The sequence below is a fragment of the Maylandia zebra genome, linkage group LG5 (genome assembly GCF_041146795.1).
Source record: "Maylandia zebra isolate NMK-2024a linkage group LG5, Mzebra_GT3a, whole genome shotgun sequence".
Lineage (NCBI taxonomy): Eukaryota > Metazoa > Chordata > Actinopteri > Cichliformes > Cichlidae > Maylandia > Maylandia zebra.
This window is the reverse complement of record NC_135171.1, coordinates 28,467,910-28,493,574: the sequence shown is the minus strand read 5'-3', so window position 1 is coordinate 28,493,574 and position 25,665 is coordinate 28,467,910. Positions and strand designations below refer to the sequence as shown.

The following is a 25,665-nucleotide window of genomic DNA, read 5'->3' as shown; positions in this document are numbered from 1 at the left end:
CACAATATAGTAAAGGCAGTGCATTTAGATCATAATCATGAATAAAAATACGTTTTATTTAACGTTTCATTTTTTAAAGTGTTAACATTCTGTAAATGTTTTCATTATTTCCAGCCAAATCAACTTGAGACACCAAAAATTCCTCTATGGAGGAAAATCCCTGTAAAAGAGCTTTTGCATATGATCAACCTAGCTAACAAACAAAGCTAACAAAGTGGCTCACAACTTTGTTAGTTTTGAGACTTTTTAATAATCTATGCTCGTCCTCTGCCTCCTGCTGGGTTATCAATATGCCTGCATGTTCAGGGCTCCAGGTAAAATAAGTTCAGGTGTCTTTTAATTCATAAAGTCAATTAGTGATGAATGTAATTTGAGTATTTGGAACAAGTTTTTTTATTTTTTTATTTTGCTTTAGAGAAAAACCACAGAAGCAGCCCGCTCTGAATGTCATCTTTGTAGTTTTAACTCCATGACTGTCAGACTCAGAACATCACCTGTGCGTTTAACCACAGGATGTTTGCACAAGAACCACCAACCACCTTTTAGAGCCTGTTTAGCACCAAAAACACCAGTTCACCACAAGGATCTGTATGCTGGCTGAGAACATCAACTGTGACAATTTCACACAGATGAAATACAAAGAACTTCTCTTTTTTCCCCGAAGCACTTAAACTGTCACAGTGGAGTGCCATAACAGCACCTCCTGGTTCTTCCTGTCACTCCCTGAAAGCAGGAAGCAAGAACATGGGAGGACAAAGAAAAGGAGGAAAGCAAAACAGACAAGGTACTGATAACAGTAGAAAGAAACAAAAGAGAAGAGGAGCCGCCATAAGATTAGGGGTGCAGATCATTTTAGTCCTCTGATCTCCTGCTGCCCTCTGGTGGATGATTTGGTTATTTTAAAGATTCAATTCCGCTGTTTTTGAACTCTATAATATACCATTGAAAATACACTTGCATGCATTTTCTGACTTTTATTTATTATGTTTTGTTTTAATAAACAGTTTTTCTTAGTTCATAGACTGGATCAGTAAACAAAAAATATAAACGTAAAATAAACTCGTGTCTTCAGGGATGTTTAGTACAGCATTATTTTACTTTAATATTTATCATTAGTTTTGATTTTTAATTCGTTCTCGTGAATTTTTTTGTTACAGTTCCATTTCATTTCAGCAATTTCCACAGTGGTTTTTCTCATTTTAATTCAGCTGTTATTAGTTTGTGGGTTTTTTGTTGTTTTATTTAAACAGAAATTTAAATACATTCATGTATTGTTTTGTATTTTTCTTTTAATTTCTATTTAGCTTTTTATTAGTTTTTCACTTTAGTGTTGTTTGTTTGCTGCTACAGCTTTGATGTTTAAAAATGTTTAATATTTTGGGTTTTTGTTTTAACATTTGTGTTGTGAGTGTTGCAGGTTTACATTATAATACACAAACAACCCTCCCAGTCTCAATAAAGATGGCATCAATTCCTTCCGTATGCTTTCCAAGCAAACACAGTTTGTTTGTTGTTTTTTAAATTATTTTAGACAGCACACAAATACTGTTTCAGTTAGTTTCATGTAGACTGAAAGATACAGATGAGATTTTACAAGAACAATCACCAGAATCCAAATATGCTTTCTGTGGGTTTTACCTTTCCAGATGCAGACATGGCGCGAGCTCGCTCTCCATGTATGTAGGCATTGTGTGGAGGGGCCAAGAGGCCGTTCTCCGCCCCTCCAGTTCCCCCAGAGGCCAGCTGATTGGTGGACCCAACTGAATCCTGTCATTAAGAAACCAAGTCAGAGCGGATCAAAGGTACAAATCATCAAATGTAGAATCACAAATCAACCGCAGAGAGTACAGAGAGTATAGTTCTGTTCAGCCATCATAAAAGTCTCTGGTGGAAAGAAATTGACAGAATATACATTTGTAATAAAAGCTTGTAACTTACATCCATGTCAGCACAGCCATCAGTTTTAATCAGATGTGTAAGAAACAAGCTCTATTTTCTATATATCAGACTTGCATAATGGCTGCTGATGTTAGACCATCAACACGACATGTTAGCAGTTCAGCCAGCGTTTTACTGAGAGAAACATCACACAGAAAATACTTATTTGTCATTTTAAAAATATCAATAAAAGTTCCTCATTCAACAGCAACATGGACCCTTAATGATTTTGTTCTTTCTCACGTAATTTTGAGATAATTTCCTCAATTTTAAACATAAATTTACATTTTTATTACAGGACGACTGACAAGATACCACTGACAGCAATAATGACACCAGTTTAAAAGGCCATTACGCCAAAATTCAAGAACAGAAAGGGCGTCTTAGCGGCGGGAGACAAATAACAGGTTTTTGAGATAAGGAGAAGGCTTGCTTTTGAGGTGGGATGAAGCAATCGTGTTATTTATTAAATAACAGTGTTAACAAGGAAAAAAGTAAAATAAATATGTCACGTTTGGCTTTGTGTAAAGCCATTAGTGGACGGGTTTGATTTTTTTTCTCTTTTTTTAAATAAAACAAATTATTACATTCACTGCTACTGAAAATAAGGAGTGGGATGTTATGAATCTTTTAAATGTCCAGGTGATCGTATATCAAAAATATATTATGGGCAGTTTTTTAGAATTCCTAATCCAAAAATCCAACATCAACTAAGCTAAAATGACCACAGCATTTCCAGCTAAACTCCTGGCTTAGAGAAAGCAGTCAGGGAAGAGACCTGACTTTTTTTTCCTTAAAAAAAAAAAAACTCTAAAGAAGTGTCATTTTGAGTCTAAAAGCTATCAAGAAAAGTAAGGTTTTTTTCAATTGAATATTAGTACAGTACTTAACTGTAACACATAAATCTGAAACATAAGCATAAAAAAAGTTGACACAAAACCACTTTTAAAGAGAATGAAAAAAAGAAAAGAAAAGACACTGATAAATAAACAAATACTGCAAATACTCACACAATTACAGAGTCCCTAGAACTGTACTTGTGAAGGCTCAGAAACATTTTTTATGGAATGGGATCAAGAATTACGTCTAAAATTACAACAAAATGGATTTGAGATATGAGATCCATCCTGGGACACTGAGGGTGGAGGAGGCCGTAGACAATTAAAGGTGAAACTGAAGGTGTGAGCTGATGAAAAAATGTGGAATTAAAAAAAAACAAAAGAGGTAAAATAGCTGGAGCCAATGTGACATTGAAACCAGATTCACACCAATGGAAGACAAAAGGGTCAAAATCACAGGACGGCACTCGGGTGGTCGGGAGGAATGTAATAGTTATATAGTTTTTTCCTCACAGTTTTCAAATCCCTGCGGCTAAAGCGGCGACTCTCAGCGGGGCGGTGGCCATAGCCAGCTGCGTAACCATAGCGACCACGGCTGCCGTGACGGCCGAGGCGAGAGGGGGAGTTCCCTTCGCTGAGAGATCGACCGCTTTCATCGCAGCCGGTGAGCAGATAGGGGGAGGAGCAGCGCTACACACAGGAAAGGGTTAGAGTGGCATGTGTTTGTTTTTGTTGTTACTGTTACAAGCTTTTATTTTGAAGATCCTTAAAGCTGACAGTGTCATTTTAAAATGTGGATGAAGCCTGAAGAATGTGGAGTGTACAGCATTGCAGGAATGGTATATTTAAGTGAAATGCACCTTTAAAGATATTGAAAATATTTGACCAGAATTTGCTTTATTTATTGCGGAAATTTGATTTAAAACTATAAAGTATATAAGTTTGAATGAAATAAGAGTATCTTAATATCACTGATGTACAGTATATGGCTAGAAATCAATGGACAGCCCCAAATGCTACACTTGTGATTTCTGGGCATTAATCTGCTGCTAACATTTGCCCACATTTGTTCCCATTCAGCCAGAAAGGTTTTAAAGTCCAACAATGAGGTTGGGGGATCTGGCCTAAAGCTGAGCGCACACACACAACTGTCAGGCTGATTTTAAATGCACTTTGGAAGCGTCGGCCATAAGCTATTTAAGAAAGATGGACATAACCACTGTGCCCTCAGCTATATTTTGCATTTTGAACTGTCAGTACAGCATTTTTGGTGCTGCCATTTTACATATATACACCTTTTTTAGCCAAATGTTAAAATATTTGGACAAGAGGATGAAGTGGTTCTCTGTTAACGTTAGCAAGCACAGTATGGATGCAGTGCAGAAAGTTCATCTGAATTAGAAGGAAGTTGCTTTCTACAATTATATAAGAAAGATTTACCATTACTGTCCTGGAAATAAAAAAACTGAGCTAAAAGACACAGGAGTGTGTGAAAAGGGATGACCATGTACTTTTGGCCACATAGTGTACAATATATTCTTAACAGTATTTTTGAGAACAACAGAAATAAAATTGTTGTAACAAAGGTTAAAAAGTGCGTTACCTGCATGTGTAGTCCATCCACAGCACAGCTGATAGAGTCCAAAGAGGGAACATGTCTCACTGATCCTGACTGGTAGCTATGAGGCCAAGACACAGAAAATAAGAAATGAAGAAAGAAAGAAAGAAAGAAAAAAGCAGCGACTGTCTGGAATGTGAAAATCACATAATAAAGAACTTATTTAAGAATTAAAAGCCATAAACACTGCAAAACACAACAAAGTGAAAGAGGAATGAAGTTGCTGCTATAAGCTCAGTGAAAGTTTGAAATGGAGCCGAAAGCCAGTAATATAACACGCTTTGTTGTGATTGTCTGTTTACACTCTCATCCTGGACATCTCGAGTTATCACCTCTGCACAACGTGCACACTCATGTGCGTCAGTCATAAAAAGGCACGACTTTATGACTGTAACTGTCCAATCTGACACTTTGATTATCACAACTCAGAAAAATATGTAGTCTGAGCCTGGATTTAACTTTGACTTGCATCAACTTGCACAGAAACAAAGTTTAAGGTGTGATTTTTAAATATAGTGCAGTACACACAGTAAAGTTACAAACACTGTGACAAAACATCAAAATGAAAAGAAAGCAGCAATGCACACTGATATTATTAGAATGTGAAATGAAGTGATATGAAATACTGTATGTTGTAAACTGATATCAGCTTTGGTGTGTAACCCACCTGCTGATGCTGCTCTTCCTGGAGAGAGTGTTACTGGGAGAAGCTGGAGGTGTCTGATAGGTGTAGCTGAAATCAGAACCTTTAAGGTCCAGGATCACCTGTAATACACACAAAAGACAGCTGTGGTGTTTTTCCTTTTATTTTCCAAAGTTGGGATGTTTCTACTGAAGGCATAAAGCTCAGAAATACAGGAAGTGCTGAAGCTGGAACTATATTCAGTGGTGGATTAATACACATTTGCAACTCCAGTGGGTATTACCAGAACCAAGTTAGTTAATGACAGTGTGGGTCAAAATAAAATACAGCGTGTAGTTTTTTGGACAAAGATGGGTCTTCGCAGATAAACCATGCTTTGCATACATACACAGCACTTTCAGTAGAGCCAATCACTGTTGGTCGTAGTCTTTTTCTGACATTTGCTGAAAATAAGACACAAAATAAAAAAACAAAACATCATCTGCCTTGAAATTGCTAATGTACTTGGGCGGGGCCTTCCAGGCATATTAACAGCCACCTAAATGTTTCTGGCAGCTTGAGCATTTTTTATAATCTGTCAGAGAAAACAATGTCTTCACTCTTATGTTGAAATTTAAGGTTCTTTTAATCTTTTTCATTCAAGGGGGAAAAATGAATTTTTTTATTTTTTTTTTAATGCAAATTCGTTTTTTTGTTGTTTTTTTTAAATGACAAGGACCTGCTGATTAAATGGTTTGTCATGCTGGGCTACTTCTTTAGAGAAGCCCCACCTCCATGTGTTGAATTGCTTTGATCTGCAGTAAGCGGAAGAGCCACAAATCATAACCTGTTGCAAAAACTGATCTGTGTGCTGCAACATTAAGTTCACCAAGGTTGCAGAACAAGAGCTACTGTCAACTTGTCACAGCACTTGGCAATTAAAATATTTGTGGATGAGAGTCTCCCACCACAGAGAATCCAAATCTGGGGAAAACAGAGTAATAGCACTAAAAGGGTAATATTAGGCCTGCAGAGGGTGCTAGAGAAAAACTGAGAGATCAGTAAAGATGGAGAAGATGGTTAAGGTACCTGCTCGCTGGCTGGTGGAAGTTTATTGGGTTCAGCTGTCAAGTTTGTCAGATCTTCCAGAATGGTCTGCAGGTGTGTCACCTCACCCAGCATGTTGATCTCATGGTCCTACAAGACAAGCTCCTTTTATTTTACTTTGCCAGATTAGAAAAGTCTGAAAAAGTCTTGTTCTGTATCCCTCTTTCACACACAGACACACACACACAACTGACCAGCACAGGCTTCAGCATGCTGACAAAACTACAGTATCGAGCTCTTTCTTCTATCAGTGCTCTGCACACAGCTCGCTTCTCGGTGTCCTCCAGCACAGCGTAGCGCACATTGACGTCCTGCAGCGCGTTGTCCAATTGTCCCCGAGCTTCATCCTTCCCTAAAACACAAACAGGAGGAACTGATGGTAGATCGGTCCAGATGATAGAAATATATGGAGACAGCAGAAATGTCTGTAGTCCAAAGCAATTCTGATATCTTAGCTTCATGATACAAATCACCAGTATTACACACACACTCCTGGAACAATGATGAGAGGACAAGAGTATGTAGAAGAAAAGGCTCATGATAGAGCCATCGTACAGACGGATGATGGCCCTAAACGTACAGCAAACGCAACTCAAGAAACCCTTAAGGCAAAGAAATTGACTTCTCCACTTCAGCTCATCTAAAAATGTTTTTCACTGCAGGAAGGAAAAACTGAGGATAAAATTACCACAAACAAGCAGAAACAGAAGGCAGCTGCAGTAAAGATCTCAAAAAGAATCCCAAGGAATGAAACAGCTGTGTGTGGAGGAAACCACACAGAAACTTTACATAGAAATTCGTGCAAATGAATGATAGGCATCGTTTTAGTTTTCCAAACACTTTTAAACCTGTGAAAAATGCTATGTTTAAAAACCATCTGTAATTTTGTAACAGTATATACATTTATTTTGTGTAAAACCCATCAAATGAAAGCTGTGAGTCTGCACTTAATTACATTGTCACCACAATGTTTCCCACTGTTTAATTTTAATTTGATTCGGCGTTAATTTGTTTTTCGAAAAATGAGGATATTATGCAAATGTCCTGATGCTTGATTACACAACAGTGAAAAAATTCCCACCACGCCATCTGTGGTAAAAACTTTCACAAATCCATCCTTAACTTTTTGATCAACTTTCTACTGCAATATAACAACCAGCTAATGTTAAATCTAAAAATATTTGCTTTTGGTGTATTCATGGTGTGGAGGCAGTAAACCAAAGCAAGTATCACAGTTCTTATAAACAACATTAACATTAACATCTCTTCCTTATAATGAGCAATACTGTGTGTGAAGGAAACCACACAGGCTCACAATGTGTTACCCATATGCTACCACCAGAGGGTAGAACAGCACCACATAAAAGCAGTGAAGAGACACATGCAAACACACGCACACACGCAGTCAGCTGTTTGTCACACACCCTGCCCGGCCTTATGTTCAGCGCACACAGAAGGATAAGTGCCTAAAATGTGAAAATTAGTATGGCAATGTAGGATTTCCCAGCTCAGATTAAGAAGACTGAGCGTTTTGTCGTTAACAGGCATCTTGCATGCTTAGAATTCCTTCAATAACGTGTCAGTAAAAGGCTCTGAGTAATTGAGGTGCTTTAGAGTGGGATGGAATTTGAGTTTGAGGAAGAGAAACGGACATTGGTTTCCCTTTCTCTGACTCCTTTGATTTGATTTACTACATTGTTTACTGGACTCTATGCCAGCATGTGAACCATACCAGGCTTGTCACATGAGTCATGAGAAGCCCTGAAACCCAGCTCACCACTGCAACAACCTCGAGTCTTTGTTAGACAATAATAGCCTTCACAAAGCTAGCCATGGGACAGTTCAGGAGTGATCTGCCTTGAAGATGATATTTTACAGTTCTGTCATCACCATTTTAGCTCTTATTCCTCCCTGTAAAGCAGACTGGGTATTATGCTTAGCTGATGCCTAAACCCTGAAACCTAATGGCCATTAGGAAATAACTCCTTGTTAGTCCATGACAAAATTACCCTATTGCTCTATAAACTTAGGAAACACTTTCCAGGTGAAACTCTGATCTCAAATGCTGGTTTCGAGTGTTATTAAAACCAAATTATATATATTTTTTACATTATGGTCCTCATTTGACTCACAAAGTAAGATAAAGCAGCTGGCCTCTTATGAGTGTGTAGTATCCCCTAGTTTCTCAATTAGAAAACAACAAGATGGCAACTGTAGAAAAAAAAAAAAAAAAAAAAAAAAAAAAAGTCTGCTTAAAGTTTCACAACAAAACTTCGGTAACTAATGGGTGGCATCATCTTGTCTTAATCTTTGATACAGAGTCTATTCTTTTACACCGCCAGCCATTAGACCTGAAGAGGGCACATTAACTGAGATAAAGTGAGCAAAGGCTTATATATGAACAACTGAATTCAAATATGACACACAAAGTGCTGAATTGTGTTAAATGCCAAGTATTTGGTAGACTGAAATCCTAACGTCCTGGATCCTTGATTCAAAAAGCATCAACTTTTCTCCAAATTTATTCAGTCTGGTGCACTCCAAGGTTCCAATATAAAGATTACATACAAAAAACAATCCATTTAAATGCTGCATCAGCTTTCAGCTAGCTTACAATGTGCCAACTGCATCCTGCACCAGCACACATGGTCATGGCTGTTTTTATGAATATGGACTCGTCACTGACAATCATCAAAATGTAATTTTTGCCATTAAAAAAACCCCCAAAAACCAAAACACTCCTGAATACACACTTTTGAGTCAAAGAACTTTTTTTTTTTTTTCTCACCAGCTCACAGAAGGCTCTGTCTCTTCAGTGAACTGTGATCAAATCCGTTCCCTCATTTCTTTCTTTTCCACTCCAAACTAACAGTCTTCATGCCACACTGACAGGCTGTAGTATAAGGTCAAAGCTGCATAACTAACAGATATTTCCACGCAAGATTCTCAGCGTCTCTCCACTGGAGCCCACAAGTTTCCACATCACACTTCTGTAAGCTGCACACTGGACCTGCTTGTACCTACATGTGCTAAACTCATTTAAGGTGAGTGCAAAGAAACTTTCCCCTTTTCAGCAGACAAACGTAAAAACAGCCTTCTGGTGTCAGAACCGGCACATACGTCATTCTGCTGCGAAGTTCAAACATCCAAGTGGAGAAACAAAAAGCAAAGCACATTTTTGAGACCAAATTCTTCAGGATAATTTTCAGGATTCCCTTAAGAATCTGACCGATTTCTTGCACTAGAAAGATTCTGAAACTGAAGTTAAGCTAAAATCACTTCAGGCAATCTGAAATGGTGTGTAAAAGACATGACTTAAATGTTTTATGGCATTTATAACACATGCTCCATGTGTCGCCACTGTGAGCACAAAGAAAGTCAATGTCAGTGCAAACTGCTCCTCCACAAAATTCAACAGATGTTTGATGTCACCAAAGCAATAAGGATTATTTCTGAACTGTGAATCATTCAATGTTACTGGAGGAGGAGAATGTTACAAAAACATTTCAAAGGATATGGGGGAGAATGTGACAGAGCAGAGATGTAACCAAATGAATTTTAGAAGCAAGTCTTGTCAGTCCAAAGCTCCTGGGTGGATTATTTATTTATTTCTTTGTTAAAGGCAAAGGGTCAGTTTAAAAACCTTTTCCACTATAGTCTAGATTTCTACTAGAGATATGTGAAGTCACAGTATGGCTGCATTAAAAGCTCAGTACAAGTGACAACACAATCAGTATCTGTGGCTCATCCCCACAACGCAATGATCTCAAGCCTTTAAATACCCTCAAATTAAGAGGCAACCCCCTACACTGAAAATTGAAGCGGGAAGTCTGCCTCCACAGACTTGAAACTTGTATTAAGCTCTACTTTCCACATGCTTCAGCACAACACACTCTTTGAGAGCAGAGGGAGGTTAACTACCAGGTTTAGTGGTACAGAAAGTCTCTCATAGATTTCCCTTCAGGAATAATTAAGTGCCACTGAGGAATAACAGAGTCTGTAGGTGTAACTGTTTGGTACAGTGTTGTCTGGTCTGAGTCTGGCGGTTCAGACCCACAGGTAGAGAGGACAAACAGAGTTCTGACCTGCAGACCACCCAACTGTGGAAACAACCACTGGATGTAAAAATGAAGCCCAGAGGCGGTGAAAGAAGTTTTCAAAGAATTCAAAGTATCATGTTTTACAAAGCAGCAGCTTTCATGTTTCATACACAGTTTCTTCATTTTATTTTAACTTGATATTGCTCAAAGAATATCTATATAGTCTCTGACACTTTTATCTGTCAGCCTTAGATGAATTTTAGTTTGAGAACCTAAATGCAGGTAAGTTAACAAACACCATCAGTTAGGATAGATGCCACTGGGCTATATGATATAGTGAGTATTTTCATACTGACTACATTTTATTTGCAATATTTTCTTACTGAACTCCATCACTTGCAAGCAGATGATTGTTTCAATTGAAGAATTACAGCCATCTAACATCTCATATTACAGCTCACAGCCACCTGCAAAATCCCACAAACTGATCCCCGGGCTTATCTGTTCACCAGATTTCTGTTCAACTGTTCTTTAACAAAGCTTGAAATATTTTTCCAGCAAACATGGTGCAAACAAGACCTCTTTCAAACTTCAACAGCGAAAAGTAGGAAAAACAGAGACGGGGACAGCAAGTCCTGTGAAAAACAGTGAGAAGCAATTTCCACAGCCAAACACAAACCCACACACACACTGAAGACTCTGTGCAGACGTTAAGCTCAACCTAAACACAGCCTGTTCCCTCAGGTGTGTGTGAGAGCATGGAGAAGACTGAGGATAATTTCACGTTGCTAACAGAAGCTCAGTGTCCGCGTGTGCTGTTAGTCTGACTTCTAGGCTCTGTGGAAACACACACAGGCTGCTGTTTCTACAAGGCTCCAGCTCAACACCCACAAAAACACAAAGACCTGAACTCAGAAGCTCCATCCTGCAAATTCATACCGTTAAAGGTGAAACACAGTTCACGCAAAGCTAATTCTCACCAGCTGGGAGACATAATGTAAAAACACCTCATGGATGCTTCCAAATGTAGCTCCAGCTTACCTCAATGCATTTGAGAATTTGTTCCTGTGGCCATTTTGACATTAATTTTCTCAATCTCTAGATTTTTATGGCTTAACAATGTATAACACACAAACGAAAATGCCTCAGGCAAGCCAAAATCTAACAGAGCTAAATCTAAATTAATTCTACTCAAGTCACACACATGTAACCTGAGAAGTTAATGAGAGGAATCTTTTTCCTCTGGACTGCACTTCCCTGTAATCATCTGTCAGTCAAACAGTATGAGGAAAGAGGTCACTTATCAGTGTGTGGAGCTGCTTCCACACAAGCTGCAGTGAATATTGTCTTTGTAAACTGCAACAGCATGGCTGAATAGTGCATTTTTATTTTTGTACAACAATAAGACTTAATGACACAAAAGAATAGACTAAATCAGGCCCCGAATACATATATAATGCACAGTGGTGGTGCAGCGGTTGCAGTAAATGCAAGGTTAAATAATGAATGATCAGGCCCCATCATATCTTATAGTATCATATTATCTCTGGAGCACTTAACTCTCTAAGTGCAGCCTTGTGGCTCTTATAGTTTGCAAAGTAGAACTAGTTGCAGAGCTTCAGCTATCAGACACCTCTCCTGTGGAACCAGGTCCAAGTCTGGCTTCAGGAGACAGACACCCGATCTACTTCTGAAAATAGGCTTCAAACTTTCCTTTTAATTTACAGATAAAGTTGGATCAGGAGACCTTGAACCATCCCTTAGTTATGCTGCTATAGGCTCAGACTACTACTCTTTTCACCGCCCGTGTGTTTATATGCTGTTAATGCATGTCATTAACTTTTGTCTCCTCTTTCCTTTAATTTGTATTTTGGCCTCATCGCTCCATGATCCCATTTCTTTATCTTTCCTCTTACCCCCAAAACCAGCCGTTGCACAACACTCCCCCTTTACTGTGCCTGGTTCTGAAGTGTCTACTTATGTCTACTTACTAAGTAAGATCGTGTGACCATTGGGGTTTTCTCACTAATATTGTAGGGTATTTATCTTCCCATATGTTAAGTGCATTGATGTAACTGTTGCTCTAAACTGCTGCTATAAAGATCAAAAATATAAATACAAATACAAAAGTGTGAAAAGGTAAATGCAGATGTGGAAGATATTCGTATTACTGTATACAACTTTACTAATTGTAAAAAATACAGAATCCCAAAAGGAAAAAGCAGCTGTGGGCAGCTATAAAACGAATTATTCTTTGTATTAAATGCAATTATTGTGTCTAAAATATGGTTAACCAGATTCCACATCAAACTTAAAAAACGAACATTTCTTTGCTCTGTGTCACTTGCAGTTTTGTTAGACTTTAGAATCTAAAAATCTAACAAAACTGAAAATTGAAAATAAAAAAGGACATGACTGTCATTTAACTTAATGTTTAAGATTTCTCCTAATCAAACTTTGCTATTATCATTTGTTAGTGGAGTTCATCTGAAAAATTCCTCATAGTGACAACAGTAACTCAGCTCAAGTATGAATTCAAAAACCTCCCAGCCACCACTACATCTTCCATGGACCAAAAATGTAACACAATCTGAAATGAACTCCTAAAAACATACCCAACTACACACCCAAGGAATTAGACTTGAGCCAAAATATGATCTGTTCACTCAGAGAAAGCAAATCCAACCTGGTTCTTGGGTACTGGAGGCTTAGCAGATCAATTAAGACCTCTTTAATTATATCCATATATTGATACCATCTCTCATTATTTAGTGCAAGGTTATTATAGCTAACTAGAACTAAAACTAGTGTAAAAACATCCATGCTTTTAAAAAAAAAGAAAAAAGAAAGGGCCCGGGGAATAACCAAAATGACTTTCTCTGCACACAAAGGTAAAATAAAAAAAATATAGAGGGCAAGTATTTAGTTTTATGAAGACTGTTCAATTTCAACAGCTTGTAATGCCAAATGATGCCTGCAAAATATTTTTGAAGCACAATGACTAATTTTGATGCTGATGTCCAGCTGCTTTTAAAAGCTTACTCATTAAACAGTCTAGACCATCTGCGTCACATGCTGATGATGTCTTTGGTGTGAGACAGGTGGTTAGGCAGTTTTAGGTGATGTCAAAGGTTTCTGCAGCACTCTCCAAGGCAGGTTGAAACCAGCACAAGCTGTATGCAAAAACTGTCTGGATATTCAAATGAGGACATTTAACGTCCTTTAACCTCCCTGCTCTTAATCTCTTAAATCAACTCGCCTCCTTTTTACCTCATTGTTCTTGCTGTCCTTTTACCTTACTCTGCTTTCCAGCTCTATCAACCTCTCATCTTTATTATATTCTTCCTTTGTCCTCACTATTTTCCACCATCAAATACTTCTCTTCACTTCTTCGACATCTTCAGCCATGAAGCTTCGCTCGATTCTCTTACACTCTGGATTTTTTTTTAACTCTTTCTTGCCTTTTAGAGCAAAGCAACAATACTGCTTCCTCCTCCTGCTCCTCACTATGAACGTCGTCATCCCCAGCGTCTGATGGCATCAGTTATTCTTTCCACCTCCATCCATCCATCCACAGCTGAGTCATAGAGATGATGACTTTAACCCATCACTCTCATGCTCTTCCTCCTCCTCTATTACCAGAGCAACACAAGGATGTTTAAGTTTATCAACCACGCAAGATTTGTTTAATCTCCCTTCATTTCCTACCCTCTTCTGTATCTACATTTTGTTATAAATTAAGTTTATATTTCTCGTGTTAAAGAAAGCATAAACACAAAGCAAGTATAAAATGTATAAATATAAGGCTGGTGAGGTGGCAGAGGCAAACGTTAGAGGGCAGAACGTTGAACCAATAATAAAATAACATAATAATTTCCTAAAATTAACTATTAAAGTCTAGTTAACAATCACTGATTACAATGCATTATGGAAAATAAATGGTACAGAAATAAAAGATGAGACTACCTTTTAGAAACTGAAGTAACTTCTACTATCCTGATTTGCATCTGTATAGCTCACAGAATGGCTATTTACATGTAAAAACCTCCTCTAGGCCTAAGGGGCTGAGGCAGTGACCTTCTTGTGCTTGGAAAATTACCAGAAATTCAAATTTCATGGCAATATCTGACATTTCCTCGACATCTTCTGCGCTGCCAACAAACGCCCGTGAAAAACAGCAATTTGAAAGTGCTGTTTACTGATGAAAACACTTGTAATGCAGTGAATCATTGCAACTTCTACAACTTAACCTCTACTCAACCGAACATGTTTTTAGGTAGTAGATGACATGTTTTCACATTTTAAAAGTTGCACTACAAGTAAAACTCGAGCTATGAACTAGTGTTGACAATAAAAGACATGACATCAATTTTCTAAAACACTTAAAATCACCTTTATGTCTTATTTATGTTTCCCCAATACTCTTCCCATCATCTGCCTCTCTCCCACACGCACGCACGCACACCAGTTGTAGATTCCCTATCCGAAAGTGGTTAAGCACCACATAATGATAGACTGTACACATTCACACACAGAGAATCATATGGGATGAGATGATTAGTGAAGGAACAGATGTTTACCGTTATGAGGTCTTCCTTTAATTCAAACATACATCAGCAAAAACAGACTACAAAAATGAGCCTGTGAGGAGGAGGAGGAGGCAAAAGATGATTGCACAGCGAGGAAAACTGCTAAAAATACAGGAGTTCAACATAGTTTCATGTAGGTGTAACTATGATACAACAATATCAATGTCTGGACTATGATCGTGCAGAAAAAATCCAATACTGCAAAGCTTCACTGGGAACAAGATTGAACAAAAACAACATCTTCAATACAGCTAATCCATAAAATGACAAAACGCAGTGGGCTTTATTTCTGTTTAAGACTCCTTGTACCAACAAATGGCTCAGCAGTTAGTCTCTCAGTCTGTCCCTACTTATTATATGGTGTCTACACACACAGAGAGCACTGTACAGCAGGATAATTATAATGTGAAGCCCTGATTGGTGACTGTTTTGGTGCATTGTGCAGGGGAGGGAAAAAAAATGCTCTCATGTGCGTGTGTGTGTGCTCTGTGATTACGTGGTGACAACATGTGAAGCTGTGGTTCAGTCTCTGTCTTTGAGTTGCTTTTGCTTACTTGTTTACTTATGGTCTCTCACAGCTTTGCAATTCTCATAGAGAGCGTACAGTTCATTCAAACCTCAATTTCAATTTTTGCAGCCTTGTCCATCATTTCTATAAACAATTACTGCATTGGACAAGCTTATTTCAAAGAGAACTTTATAATACTTTCAGTGTTACAGTAAAACATGGGATGATTAGAGACACTGCCAGCCTTGTCTATATGCTTGTCACTTTCAAACTGACCTACATTCAGAGAAGCTACATTTTTAGCATCAACTTGATTAAAGCTTTTTAGCTTTAGATAAAAATTTTCCGCATAACAGCACCAGCTCAGGGCGGATACGTGAGATCTGTAACTTTACATATTCAGCACAGCGTTATCATTACAAGTAGAAAGCACAGCTGAAACCATAGACCCAAGCTGTAATTAACCCAAACTTTTCTTCAAATGCTCTGACTTTCTACTGATCTTTTAGACTGCCTGAAACTAATGTGGTCAGTCATTTTGAGCTCAGAAGTCAGAATAAAGGGAATGTTGCAGAAAAAAGACAGAAAACAGAATTAAGGACCAAAAAGGAATAGGAGTAGCAGAAATGTGTTCAGGGATGTTAAATTCACAGGCATCACTGTTTACCCTGGGCGGGTCTGCACTTGTGATGTGTGCTCAAACTATTTTTCTATCTTTGCATTTGCCCATTGGATTTTGTAGAGCCACAGGACAGAGAAGATATTTGTATAGAGGCCTTGAGGTTGCATTTCAATCTTCGTGTATGCATGTATGTTTATGAATGCAAGCGTGTGCATTTGTGGCATTTCTGTTTTGTTTTGTTTTTTAAATTTCTTTCTTTCTAGCATACAAGGCCTTCTGCAGTCCTTCCTAGCAAGCTTTCAGTTTGTTTGGTAATGGGATGTCAAGGCTAGCTGCAACCATTGCAACTGCAGGGTGTGTTACTTTGATAACAGGGGAGGGAGTGGCACAGGTATCTGCCTGCCAGTATGCCTGGTTTCTGGCACAAGTCCAACTGACAAGCCTGGAGTCTGACCTCAGGCCTCACTGTACAGAGGCTGCTCTCACAGTATTTATTCAGTGAAAAAATATTGGCAGATTTAAAATAATGATCAATTACAAAATTACTATAAGCACAATAGCTGACTATACCCCTCCATTTTGGGTAGGGAAGACATTTAATCTCATATTGACTGTGCTAAAAGTGGCAATTACCTTACTGTCGTAAGGTAATTGCAGCAAGCCCCAAATCAAACACAAGCAGTCCAAGAAGCACAAAGTAAGTGGAAACAAATCCACGTAATTCTAAAGTCAAGACCAACAAGACCAAACAAGATTAACAAGCCCGAAGGAGATACACCCTGAGATAAGATCAAACAGTCGCAAGGTAGCAACAACAAGCCCCATGTCAACAAGTCATTATTTACCCCAAAGTCCGAACACAATTTAAGGAACAACAAGTTCCATCACCATACAGGCCAGGTCAATGAGAATTTCTAGTGCAAAACTAACAGTGCAGTTTTAGTACTACAGATTATTTCTAAACCCAATAAAGTTAGGTGTATCACATTTGATAGATGAGTTTTTGAGACCACTATTTCTCCAGATGCTCCAAATTAGTACAAAGAAATAAGCAAGGGTGACTGTTTACTATTGATATTTGCGGGGTGAGACAGTATTTGAGTTAAAATGTCAAAACTTTGAAAGAGCTAATTTTTTTATATACTTAAAACCAAAGTGGTGCATAGTTGTTCTTTTAATACATAAATATGTTTTAAGATTGGGTTTTTCTTGGGGCACAGATGACAGAAGGATGGCCATGAAATAATCCGTCAGAGAGCTGAAAACACTCATGTTAACACAATGAAGGCAGGATCGAAAACATTCATGTTGTTACTACAGAGATTAGCTCACTGTGGAAGATGGCTTACATATATAGAAGGTGGAGCCTTCTATGAATAATAATAATAATAATAATAATAATAATAATAATAATAATGGATACTTTATTGATCCCCATGGGGAAATTACTTGTTTTTCTCTGCATTTGACCCATTCACTCAGTGAAGCAGTGGGCAGCCCACTAAGCAGGCGCCCGGGGAAGCTGTAATATCTCCATGTTTTACAACTTGTATATACACATGGGGAAAAAACTGTTTTGTCCTTTTCTTGTTTTCTGTTGTCTGAGTGCAGCTGAAAACCTGCTGGAGGTGAAATGAAGGTGGTGATTCTTACCTTTCTTCACCTTCTTCTGCAGTTTGATGGTGTCTGAAGATTTCTTCTTGATGTCTGCTCTGGCCTTCTTGTACTCTGAACCACAGGAAAAAGCAGAAAGTGAGGAAGCTTTTGTCTTTGCCTAAGTGTCTGTGAGTGCGTGCTAGCCTGTTGACATACCTTTGGCGTGGTCTTTATCCAGCTGACTGGCCACTTTTTTCCACTCCTCCATTTTCAACTCAAGAGGTGTGATGAGACCTTCTGAGAGGGACCTGAGGGCAAAAAGAGATATAGACTCACTTTATAAAACACTGTGCCGAAACATTTTTTTAAAAATAATTAACACTGTAAATCAAAAGAGCACTTTAGTGAAGTTCCAATAAGGGCCTAAGGGTACATCTTTCGCCATCTTACAATGCTGTGATTGCAGCCATTCCCCAACTACCTGTGAATGGTACTCATGGTCATTGATCAGTGGGTTTTGGTCAGTGGTTGTTGATCAATGGTCATGAGAATTTGCATAATTATGATTAAGGAACTGACCTCCCAGCCCATTGTTCCTTCAGTGGGCTGTTTTCAGTCATTATGCAAATGTACTGTTTATAAGATTTGGGGAAACCTGCAGTCAGCTGAGACTGAAGAAGTCACTTGGATGAGTGACGAAACGTTTCTTCCACAAAACGCTACGTCCAGATGAACAGAATCAACTTTTGGAGATTTACTTTCCTGGATGATTGAGAATGAATCAAGATACTTATAAATTGACTTTTGTCCATCCGTTTACAGTAACTAAAGGAATAGTAAACAAAACTTTAATTACATGTTGACCAGTGCTCTATCAATTTTAAAAATACCAGCAATTGTAGGTTCTACTACTCAGCCTCCTAGTAGATACACCTATGGTATCAATTTTAAAATCCTACATCATCTTGTTCTTGAGTTAGCGCATTCATAAGGTTTTCAGAAAACGTAACCTCTAACCAGAGGTCAGAAGTCACTGAGATCCAAAATGTTTAGTAGATGCACCCATGGTATCAATTTGAAGCGCCCATATCATCTTGTTCTTGAGTTATCGCATTCACAAACTCAGTGTGAGAATTCAATGCTTTTATACGCTCATGTTACTGTGGATATCTGGAGGAGAGAAACTGCACCAAACGTCTTTGTGATGAAATTGTATCGATCTTTATTGATTTACTCTTTATTTACTCATGGTTCACACATTTTATTGAGTAAGACTGGCAACAAGTCATCAATTAAAACCTTAAAATCAATTCTAAAATTACATGGTAATAAGAATGATAGGAATAAGCTGTACTTTATGTAGACTTACATGTATAACAGCTTTCAAAATAAAAGAGGAAATAAAAGCATCCATGACCATCTCTAGATTTCCTTTTTGTATAAAACTGAGCTGACCTTACTGAGTCTCCGGAGCTGCCTAAAACATGACTGAACATCTGAGCTGACAAGCTTTTTGTGACTGAAGTGATCAAAAATGACACCAAGGTTTTTACAATACGGCCCCATATTTAGTGAATGAGAGCCCAAATATGTTTTGGTATATGTGTTAGGTGCTTCCATTGTACTGTTTTTCATAATTTAAACAAACTGGCCACACCCTACAAAAGCAGTTTACAACAAACAATCTGAATAGTAACTTTAATCTAGACTTCTTTTTCTTCAAATGAGTGGTTCAAATAACTGAACTGGGAATCTGTGCCTGCGTGCACTTGATGCTAAATTACGTGCTGCTGCTGTGTCTTTACTATGAAGCTGCTGAGTTAAATATTAAATAAGGCTGTAAAAGCACAACTTTATTACTCAGTAAGGGACAGAATAATTTAACCTGAGCATTACCTCAGCAGGCTGGAAAGAGACAACTTTACAATTTAATAATGCAGCTGTTATAGCAGATATCTGCTACCTTTAAATAAGATGTTTTCTTTAACATTCTCATTTATATAGATGAAAAAAGATGGAAGAACAAAACTTGTAGGGGACTCCAGACAGGCAGCACAGGTACACCTAATAATGTGGCTTCTGAGTGCATGTGCCGTGATCCGCATGAGACACAATATATGCGTCACTGACTGACACCTCTGCTAATGACAGCAGACAGTAATGACAGGACAGCTGTAATGTTGCAGTGACAGTGATAATGGGTGAAATCAGGATAGCATACAAGTCCAGCTTTCTCACACTCCCTCACACACACACACACACACACACACACACGCACACACACACAGTTGGTGTTAACATATGTCTGTTGGAAATAATTACCCAATTCCCACACTGCCTGATAAATGGTGTCACCGCACCATCATTCAAACCTTCACCTGCCTTACCTCCTTCCTACATAAAGATTATATTCAAAGCTGTGTGTGAGTGGAGGGTGAGAATTAGTGTCTTACGTGGTAAACAGCTTAAGTTTGGACTCGATGCTCCGGTGTCTCATACACATCCTGGTTAGCGCTGAGCCTATCTCCTTGGTGGCACCTGGAACAATCAGAAAATAACTTATTTTTAAAAAGAAAAAAAAAAAATCAGAATAGAGTTAATTTTAAAGTGCTCACAAAATTTAATAATAAAATGTAAATAAATTACATTCCGGTATTTGGCATTACGGTATATAGCTTATATAGTTGTTTTCTATGAGATTAACTGTACAAATGGATACAGAGAACCACAGGAGTTATCAGTCACGGCTCTATTGATCTATAATTCCTAACAAGTGTTAGTGTTGTTTTTTTAAGGGTCCAACACTGCTGATCAAAAAACACAAGAGGAGAAGAGCAATCTTCCTTTCAGGACATGATTCCTGCACCAAGGAATTCTTTTCCTTTTTTTTAATCCACATAAAAACAAAAAGCTTCAACCAGACCTGACGGAAAATGAATTAAAATAACACAGAACAACATGTTTTTACAGTTTTTAATAAAAACAGTAAAGATATCTTCACCCAAGCATTTATTAATTTATTTTTTTAATCTGAGAAATAGTACTTTGTGTGAGAAGCACAGTCAGTGGCTTTACTGCCTGGGACTGATCATTGTTACGGATGGAGTCCACCCCCACGCTTAAGTTTCCTGTCCGAGTCAGGAAAAACCCATCTTAGCTAACTAGCTAGTCCAGCTCTGTGGTCTTCAAACATTTTTGTTCAGAGGCTGATCATTAAGGAAAACCAGGATTTGCCAGTAATGCAAAAAATCTGTGTGTTCATCAATACGCACACCTGTTGCTATGCATGCTCTTAGCATGAATTAAATAAATTGACATGTAATCCACATTATTAGAGAGATTTGGTTGGATTTTGTTGGTATTTGCTGACTGTATATTTGTGAAAGACATCAAAGGAGCTGCTGAAAGGCCAGACATAAGACAGAGTCAACACCTCTGTCAGTTTAAAAGGAGCTCTTATCACTGCGATTTTACCCAGATGACTATCATCAATGTGGCGACTCTTATTTATTTATTTTTTTAAAGCTTTTTGCTGCTGCTGCTGAAAAACCAGTGAAGGAAATCTAGATCATAACCTAGATCATTATGAGCAGATGACAGGATATCTGTCAGGTTTTTGTATAACACACCACCTTAAACTTTCTATACTTCAAAACAACGTAAGGGCTCCAAAAATCTAAAGGTTTCTGAGCTCGGCTGATCTAAATGATATCTCTACATGGAACTAAACAGAATTTCCACATCATGATTTTGAGTGTCTGGCAACCCTTGCAGCAGCAATTTATGTCTAATTGTCCAGATTTATATTAACATACGTAGTGAAGACATAGAAGGACTTTGACAAGCGGTATTAAGTGTATTTATGTTTCGCCAGTAGAGCTGAATTTGCTCATTAAGTTGCAGTCATGACAACAGACAAAAACTAATCAATGAAAATTATCAACAAAATCGAACATGTCATAAAAAAGCTAAATGAAGTTTAAAAAGTCTAGTAAAGAGCTTGAAACATACAAAAGCTAAATAAAATAAAAATGGTGAATAGAGTAAAACTGTAGTAGAAAAAAATTCTGAGATGAGTAAATGAGTTGTTGCCCGTAGCCTGCATGATCTGTAAAACACAAAAACAGGAGCTGAACTGAAGCTCTTGAACATTGTAGCAGTTTGTGTGAGGTTGTTGCTTCATTAGAGGCTATTTGGAAATCAATCGGATTAAAATCTTATGACGAGTGGTGTAATGTGTGTTGAAATAATAGGTGTGTGTCTCATTTTGTTAAAAAATTATGTAAGAAAGACACCACCTCCTTTAATAACCAGTTTGGGTTTATATGATGTTACAATGTTAGCTTCATGCTGAAATGCCCACAAAAGCATGACAAATGCAAACACAGCCAGGACACATTTAAACACACTGACTAATACACATTTGATAATGAGCTTGTGTGCACATCAGGAGGTTAGCTCTCTCAGTCTCTTTCTCCATCTTTATATCATTTATAAAAGGTATTCCCCATTTTGCTCCCACTTTAAAGAACAATGATCTGAGTGGGTGAAAGCCCAGAGCTGTGATTTTTTCATGTTATGAATCAAGACATCATATATGAACACATCCATTACAATCTCCAACCCAGAAATAGAGAGAAGTGTTTGCATCTGTTAGTTTGATTGTATATTTAGGCTTGATGTAACACTATGTTTGCAGTAGGGATAAATACTAGAATAAATACCAATAGATGCCAAAATACTGAAAAGGCAGTGGTACTTGTTTTTCTTTGTTACCATAGCACCAAATGTACTGAGGTGACAGTTCTTCTAGAAATGAAACAGGCAGCGTACAGCTACAAGTGTTGTAGTCCAACTTTACTTGACGAAAAATAAAAAGATACCCCACAAGAACAGTAAAAAGTACACGTAGAAAATGGTGATTGGTGCAGCTGCCACGACAGCTCTGCTGCGACACACTGATAAAATTGATAAGGAAGGTTGAGCTGGCTAGGGAAGTAATTTGCATTTTAGGGGGAATGACCAAAGGGGTGAAACTGATTTGCAAAAGGAAATATGCAAATGATTTTATCGTGTATTTTGGATCAAGGGAGGAAATACTTACAATTTAGCAAAGCACCTAAAAGACCGACATCCAATATATATGTTTTCCTGAAAAACATGTTATCATTTTGTTTGAGACAGCTGGCACTGCCGCTGTGAAATCAACTCTGCTCCATAGGCTAAATGTTTGCAATGCCTAGTATTAGATGCTTATGATAATGTAATGCAACTATAATATTAGCAAACTATCCTAACATTTCCATTAAAGCCTCTCCAACAAAATGTAATTAAAGATCTGCCACTGCGTCTATGTTTTAAAACAAGCTTTTAATAAAGGAGTTTTGTATGTGGGATGATCACTTTGTTTTGGTATCAAGTTGAGTGTCATGATTGAGGATCATGTAATTCTGGTGGAATTGATACTGACTACAAAATTTCTGGTGTTAAGACATCCCTAGTTTGGAGAGACTTTTTTATTTTATTTTATTTCACCGGGATTGTTTTCGTCAGTAAAATGGTGAGGTCTGTGGGGACGCCACGGTGAGCCAATTTACACACAAAAACCAGACTAAAAGAGTTAGAACTACAGGCCCAAAAAAGAAAAAAAAGTGAGGAGAAAAACCCACACAATTCAGGCAAGTTTTATGATTTAATAACATTTTAGCTGATCAGCTGAAATTAATTCAGTAGCCTAATGGTCACTAATTACAGTAGGCCTATTCATTCAAGGTTAAAAAACAAACAACAAACAAAGCTCTCCTGCTGATATAGCTTCCTTTCCTTTCCTTTGTAAAGTAAGTAGGAAATAAAGTTCTCAGTGTGTGTCCATCTCTCTGTGGTTACACATTTTGCTTTTAGGCCACCCAGAACGCAGTATGAAAGATGGATAGCACTGCCATTAGTGCAGTTTGATGGCATCTCTTGTCCAACTCTGGCAACTATTTGTGTATTTCACCAGGGATGACAGAATGACTAGACAATGAAGAAGCTTACGTAACCTTAGGACCACTTCAGAACATTTTAATAACACCATAGAAAACGCGTGAACGTAACACATCAAGTCAGTGTAACAGGACCAGTTTCTATACCAAGTGTTTCTTAGTACAGAAATTACATGAGTTCACCAGGGGCTTTTAAAAGCCCCTGGTGAACTCATGTTTAAGAAACCAGCTTGAGATGATATGAGTGTTGTGGTATCCTGTTCAAAGCCGCCATTAAGAGATGAGTTCACTGTGGTCATATAGGGACAGACATGGTCAGCAACAACACTGTGAAAGGCTATGATGACTAAATCTTGCTCAGCTGCCACCATGAGGCTAAAAACCACAGCAGCATGAGATGTTAATGCAATCATGACAGGTACCATTCTTTACTGTTTACACCAAATTGTGACGCTGTCATCTAAATGATACAGCAAAAATGTATACAGAGATGCTTATATGCATATGCTTGTATTATTAAAAGGAATATCTAAGGTTCATCCAGGTTGCACTGTGTTGAGCCTATTGATATCTATCATACATGCCCAGTTTTTTTACAGTCTGTATTGTTTCTTAAGACTTTCTGTAACTGTATTATGGAGAGATAGGTAGATATCTATAGATAGATATACATGTCAGATATGTGAAGCCTAACGGTGAGTACGCATTCAATTCCTTGTGGATGAGCAGTTTCTGAAAAAGACACTCATGCTGTTTCAACTACCTTTCCCAATGCTACACTTTATCTCCAGCAGTAGTCTTGACCATGTCTACATTCTTTAAAGCAGTGAGATTCTGCCACGTGACTAGCCGATTAGGTATTTGCTATAAAGAGCAGTTGGGCATAAAGTGGCTGGTGGGTGTATGGGACCTTTATTCAGATTTGTTCCACATTTCGGAGGTCACATAAATGTTGAGGCAGAAGAACTAGAGTGGGGACAGAAATGCCTCTTCATTTCAACAGTGAGTCCTCTGTCGGCCTCTGCTCATCATAAAGGTTTCTTTGTGTGACTCAGTGTGTCTGTGGACACAACACTTCCTGTTAAACTGTTAATGTTTTAGCGTCTGAGACAAACAAACAGAACCGTTACTTCCACAGCCCGTTTTCCTTTTGTTGTGTTTTGTTTGCGTTTTTGTACAACAAAAATGACAACTTTTGACAAAGCAATCCTGTTAGTTCATTCAAATTAAAAAAAAACAAAAAAAACAAAGGCAGTTACATTCCTAAACTGGTTACAATCCTAAGCACCAGAGGTATGTGGAAGTTGCTTTGGTTTTTTTTTTAGATTGATCTGGTCGGTCAATCATCCTTTTCCATCCACCTACTTTCTTAACTGTTTATTCGATTAACTTAAGATCCCTGGATCTATCTTATTTCTCAAAGAACAAGAGGCTGGGTATACCCTGGATGAGTCGGCAATATACTATATGACCCAGAGTCAGGCATACAACAATTTACATTCTGACCAACAGGATTCATCAATAAACCGGACCTAACATGTATGTCTGGAACCTGGAGTACTCAGTGAAAACTGGATATAAATTCATTTGAAGAACTGAAAAGTGCCTTTCCAAGCTATTTGCAGCAGCTGATTAGAAGTGCTAAACAGTTGATAAGAAGTCTAAAAGATATAAATGGCACAAAGTCATCAAGGCTAAAATTAGGTTAATTATGATGCAAGTGAAAGTACGTAGCTGTTGTCTCAAGGTCCTTTGTTTTCATTTGATAAGACATTTAACTGGCATTTTTGGCACACCCATTCTACTTACACTGACTAATACTACCCGACTGCAATTTTTTAAAATATAAAGCAGGCCTCAAGCAGGTCTGTATCGGCTGCATATCCAAAAACAAAACAGACACTACTATGGAACCATTAATTCTACCTATAAAAGAGAGGAGTTTGCAATGGTGTTGAGGAGCAAGATTGTCCTTTCTCTTTTAAAACAAATGTGGACGTGCTTTCAATGTTTTTCAGGCCTCTAGCAAAGGTCTTTTGATGATTTGTGACTGTGTGGGTATGTTCTGTGATTTCAGCTCTCCTACTCTGACACTGAATCGAACAATTAGTGACATCCACTTTACTCAGCTCTAGTGTGATGAAAGTGATACAGCAGATTTTCAGCAAAGAGACCGAGCTGTGTGAGCTCACACTGACTCAT

General features: G+C 38.0%; 1 protein-coding gene across 2 annotated transcripts in view; it reads right to left on the bottom strand.

Annotated features, from left to right (window-relative positions):
* Nucleotides 1-25,665, bottom strand: part of mtss1 (MTSS I-BAR domain containing 1) — a 79,355-nt gene that overhangs the window by 7,665 nt on the left and 46,025 nt on the right. For both annotated transcript variants that reach the window (XM_004548830.4, XM_076884181.1), the window contains exons 4-11: nucleotides 19,933-20,017; nucleotides 17,696-17,787; nucleotides 17,537-17,611; nucleotides 6,319-6,476; nucleotides 6,107-6,214; nucleotides 5,063-5,160; nucleotides 4,381-4,456; nucleotides 1,639-1,767 (exon numbers count right to left, since the gene is read on the bottom strand). In XM_004548830.4, coding sequence (XP_004548887.3) covers nucleotides 1,639-1,767; nucleotides 4,381-4,456; nucleotides 5,063-5,160; nucleotides 6,107-6,214; nucleotides 6,319-6,476; nucleotides 17,537-17,611; nucleotides 17,696-17,787; nucleotides 19,933-20,017 — 821 coding nt within the window. The remainder of the gene's footprint in view (nucleotides 1-1,638; nucleotides 1,768-4,380; nucleotides 4,457-5,062; nucleotides 5,161-6,106; nucleotides 6,215-6,318; nucleotides 6,477-17,536; nucleotides 17,612-17,695; nucleotides 17,788-19,932; nucleotides 20,018-25,665) is intronic.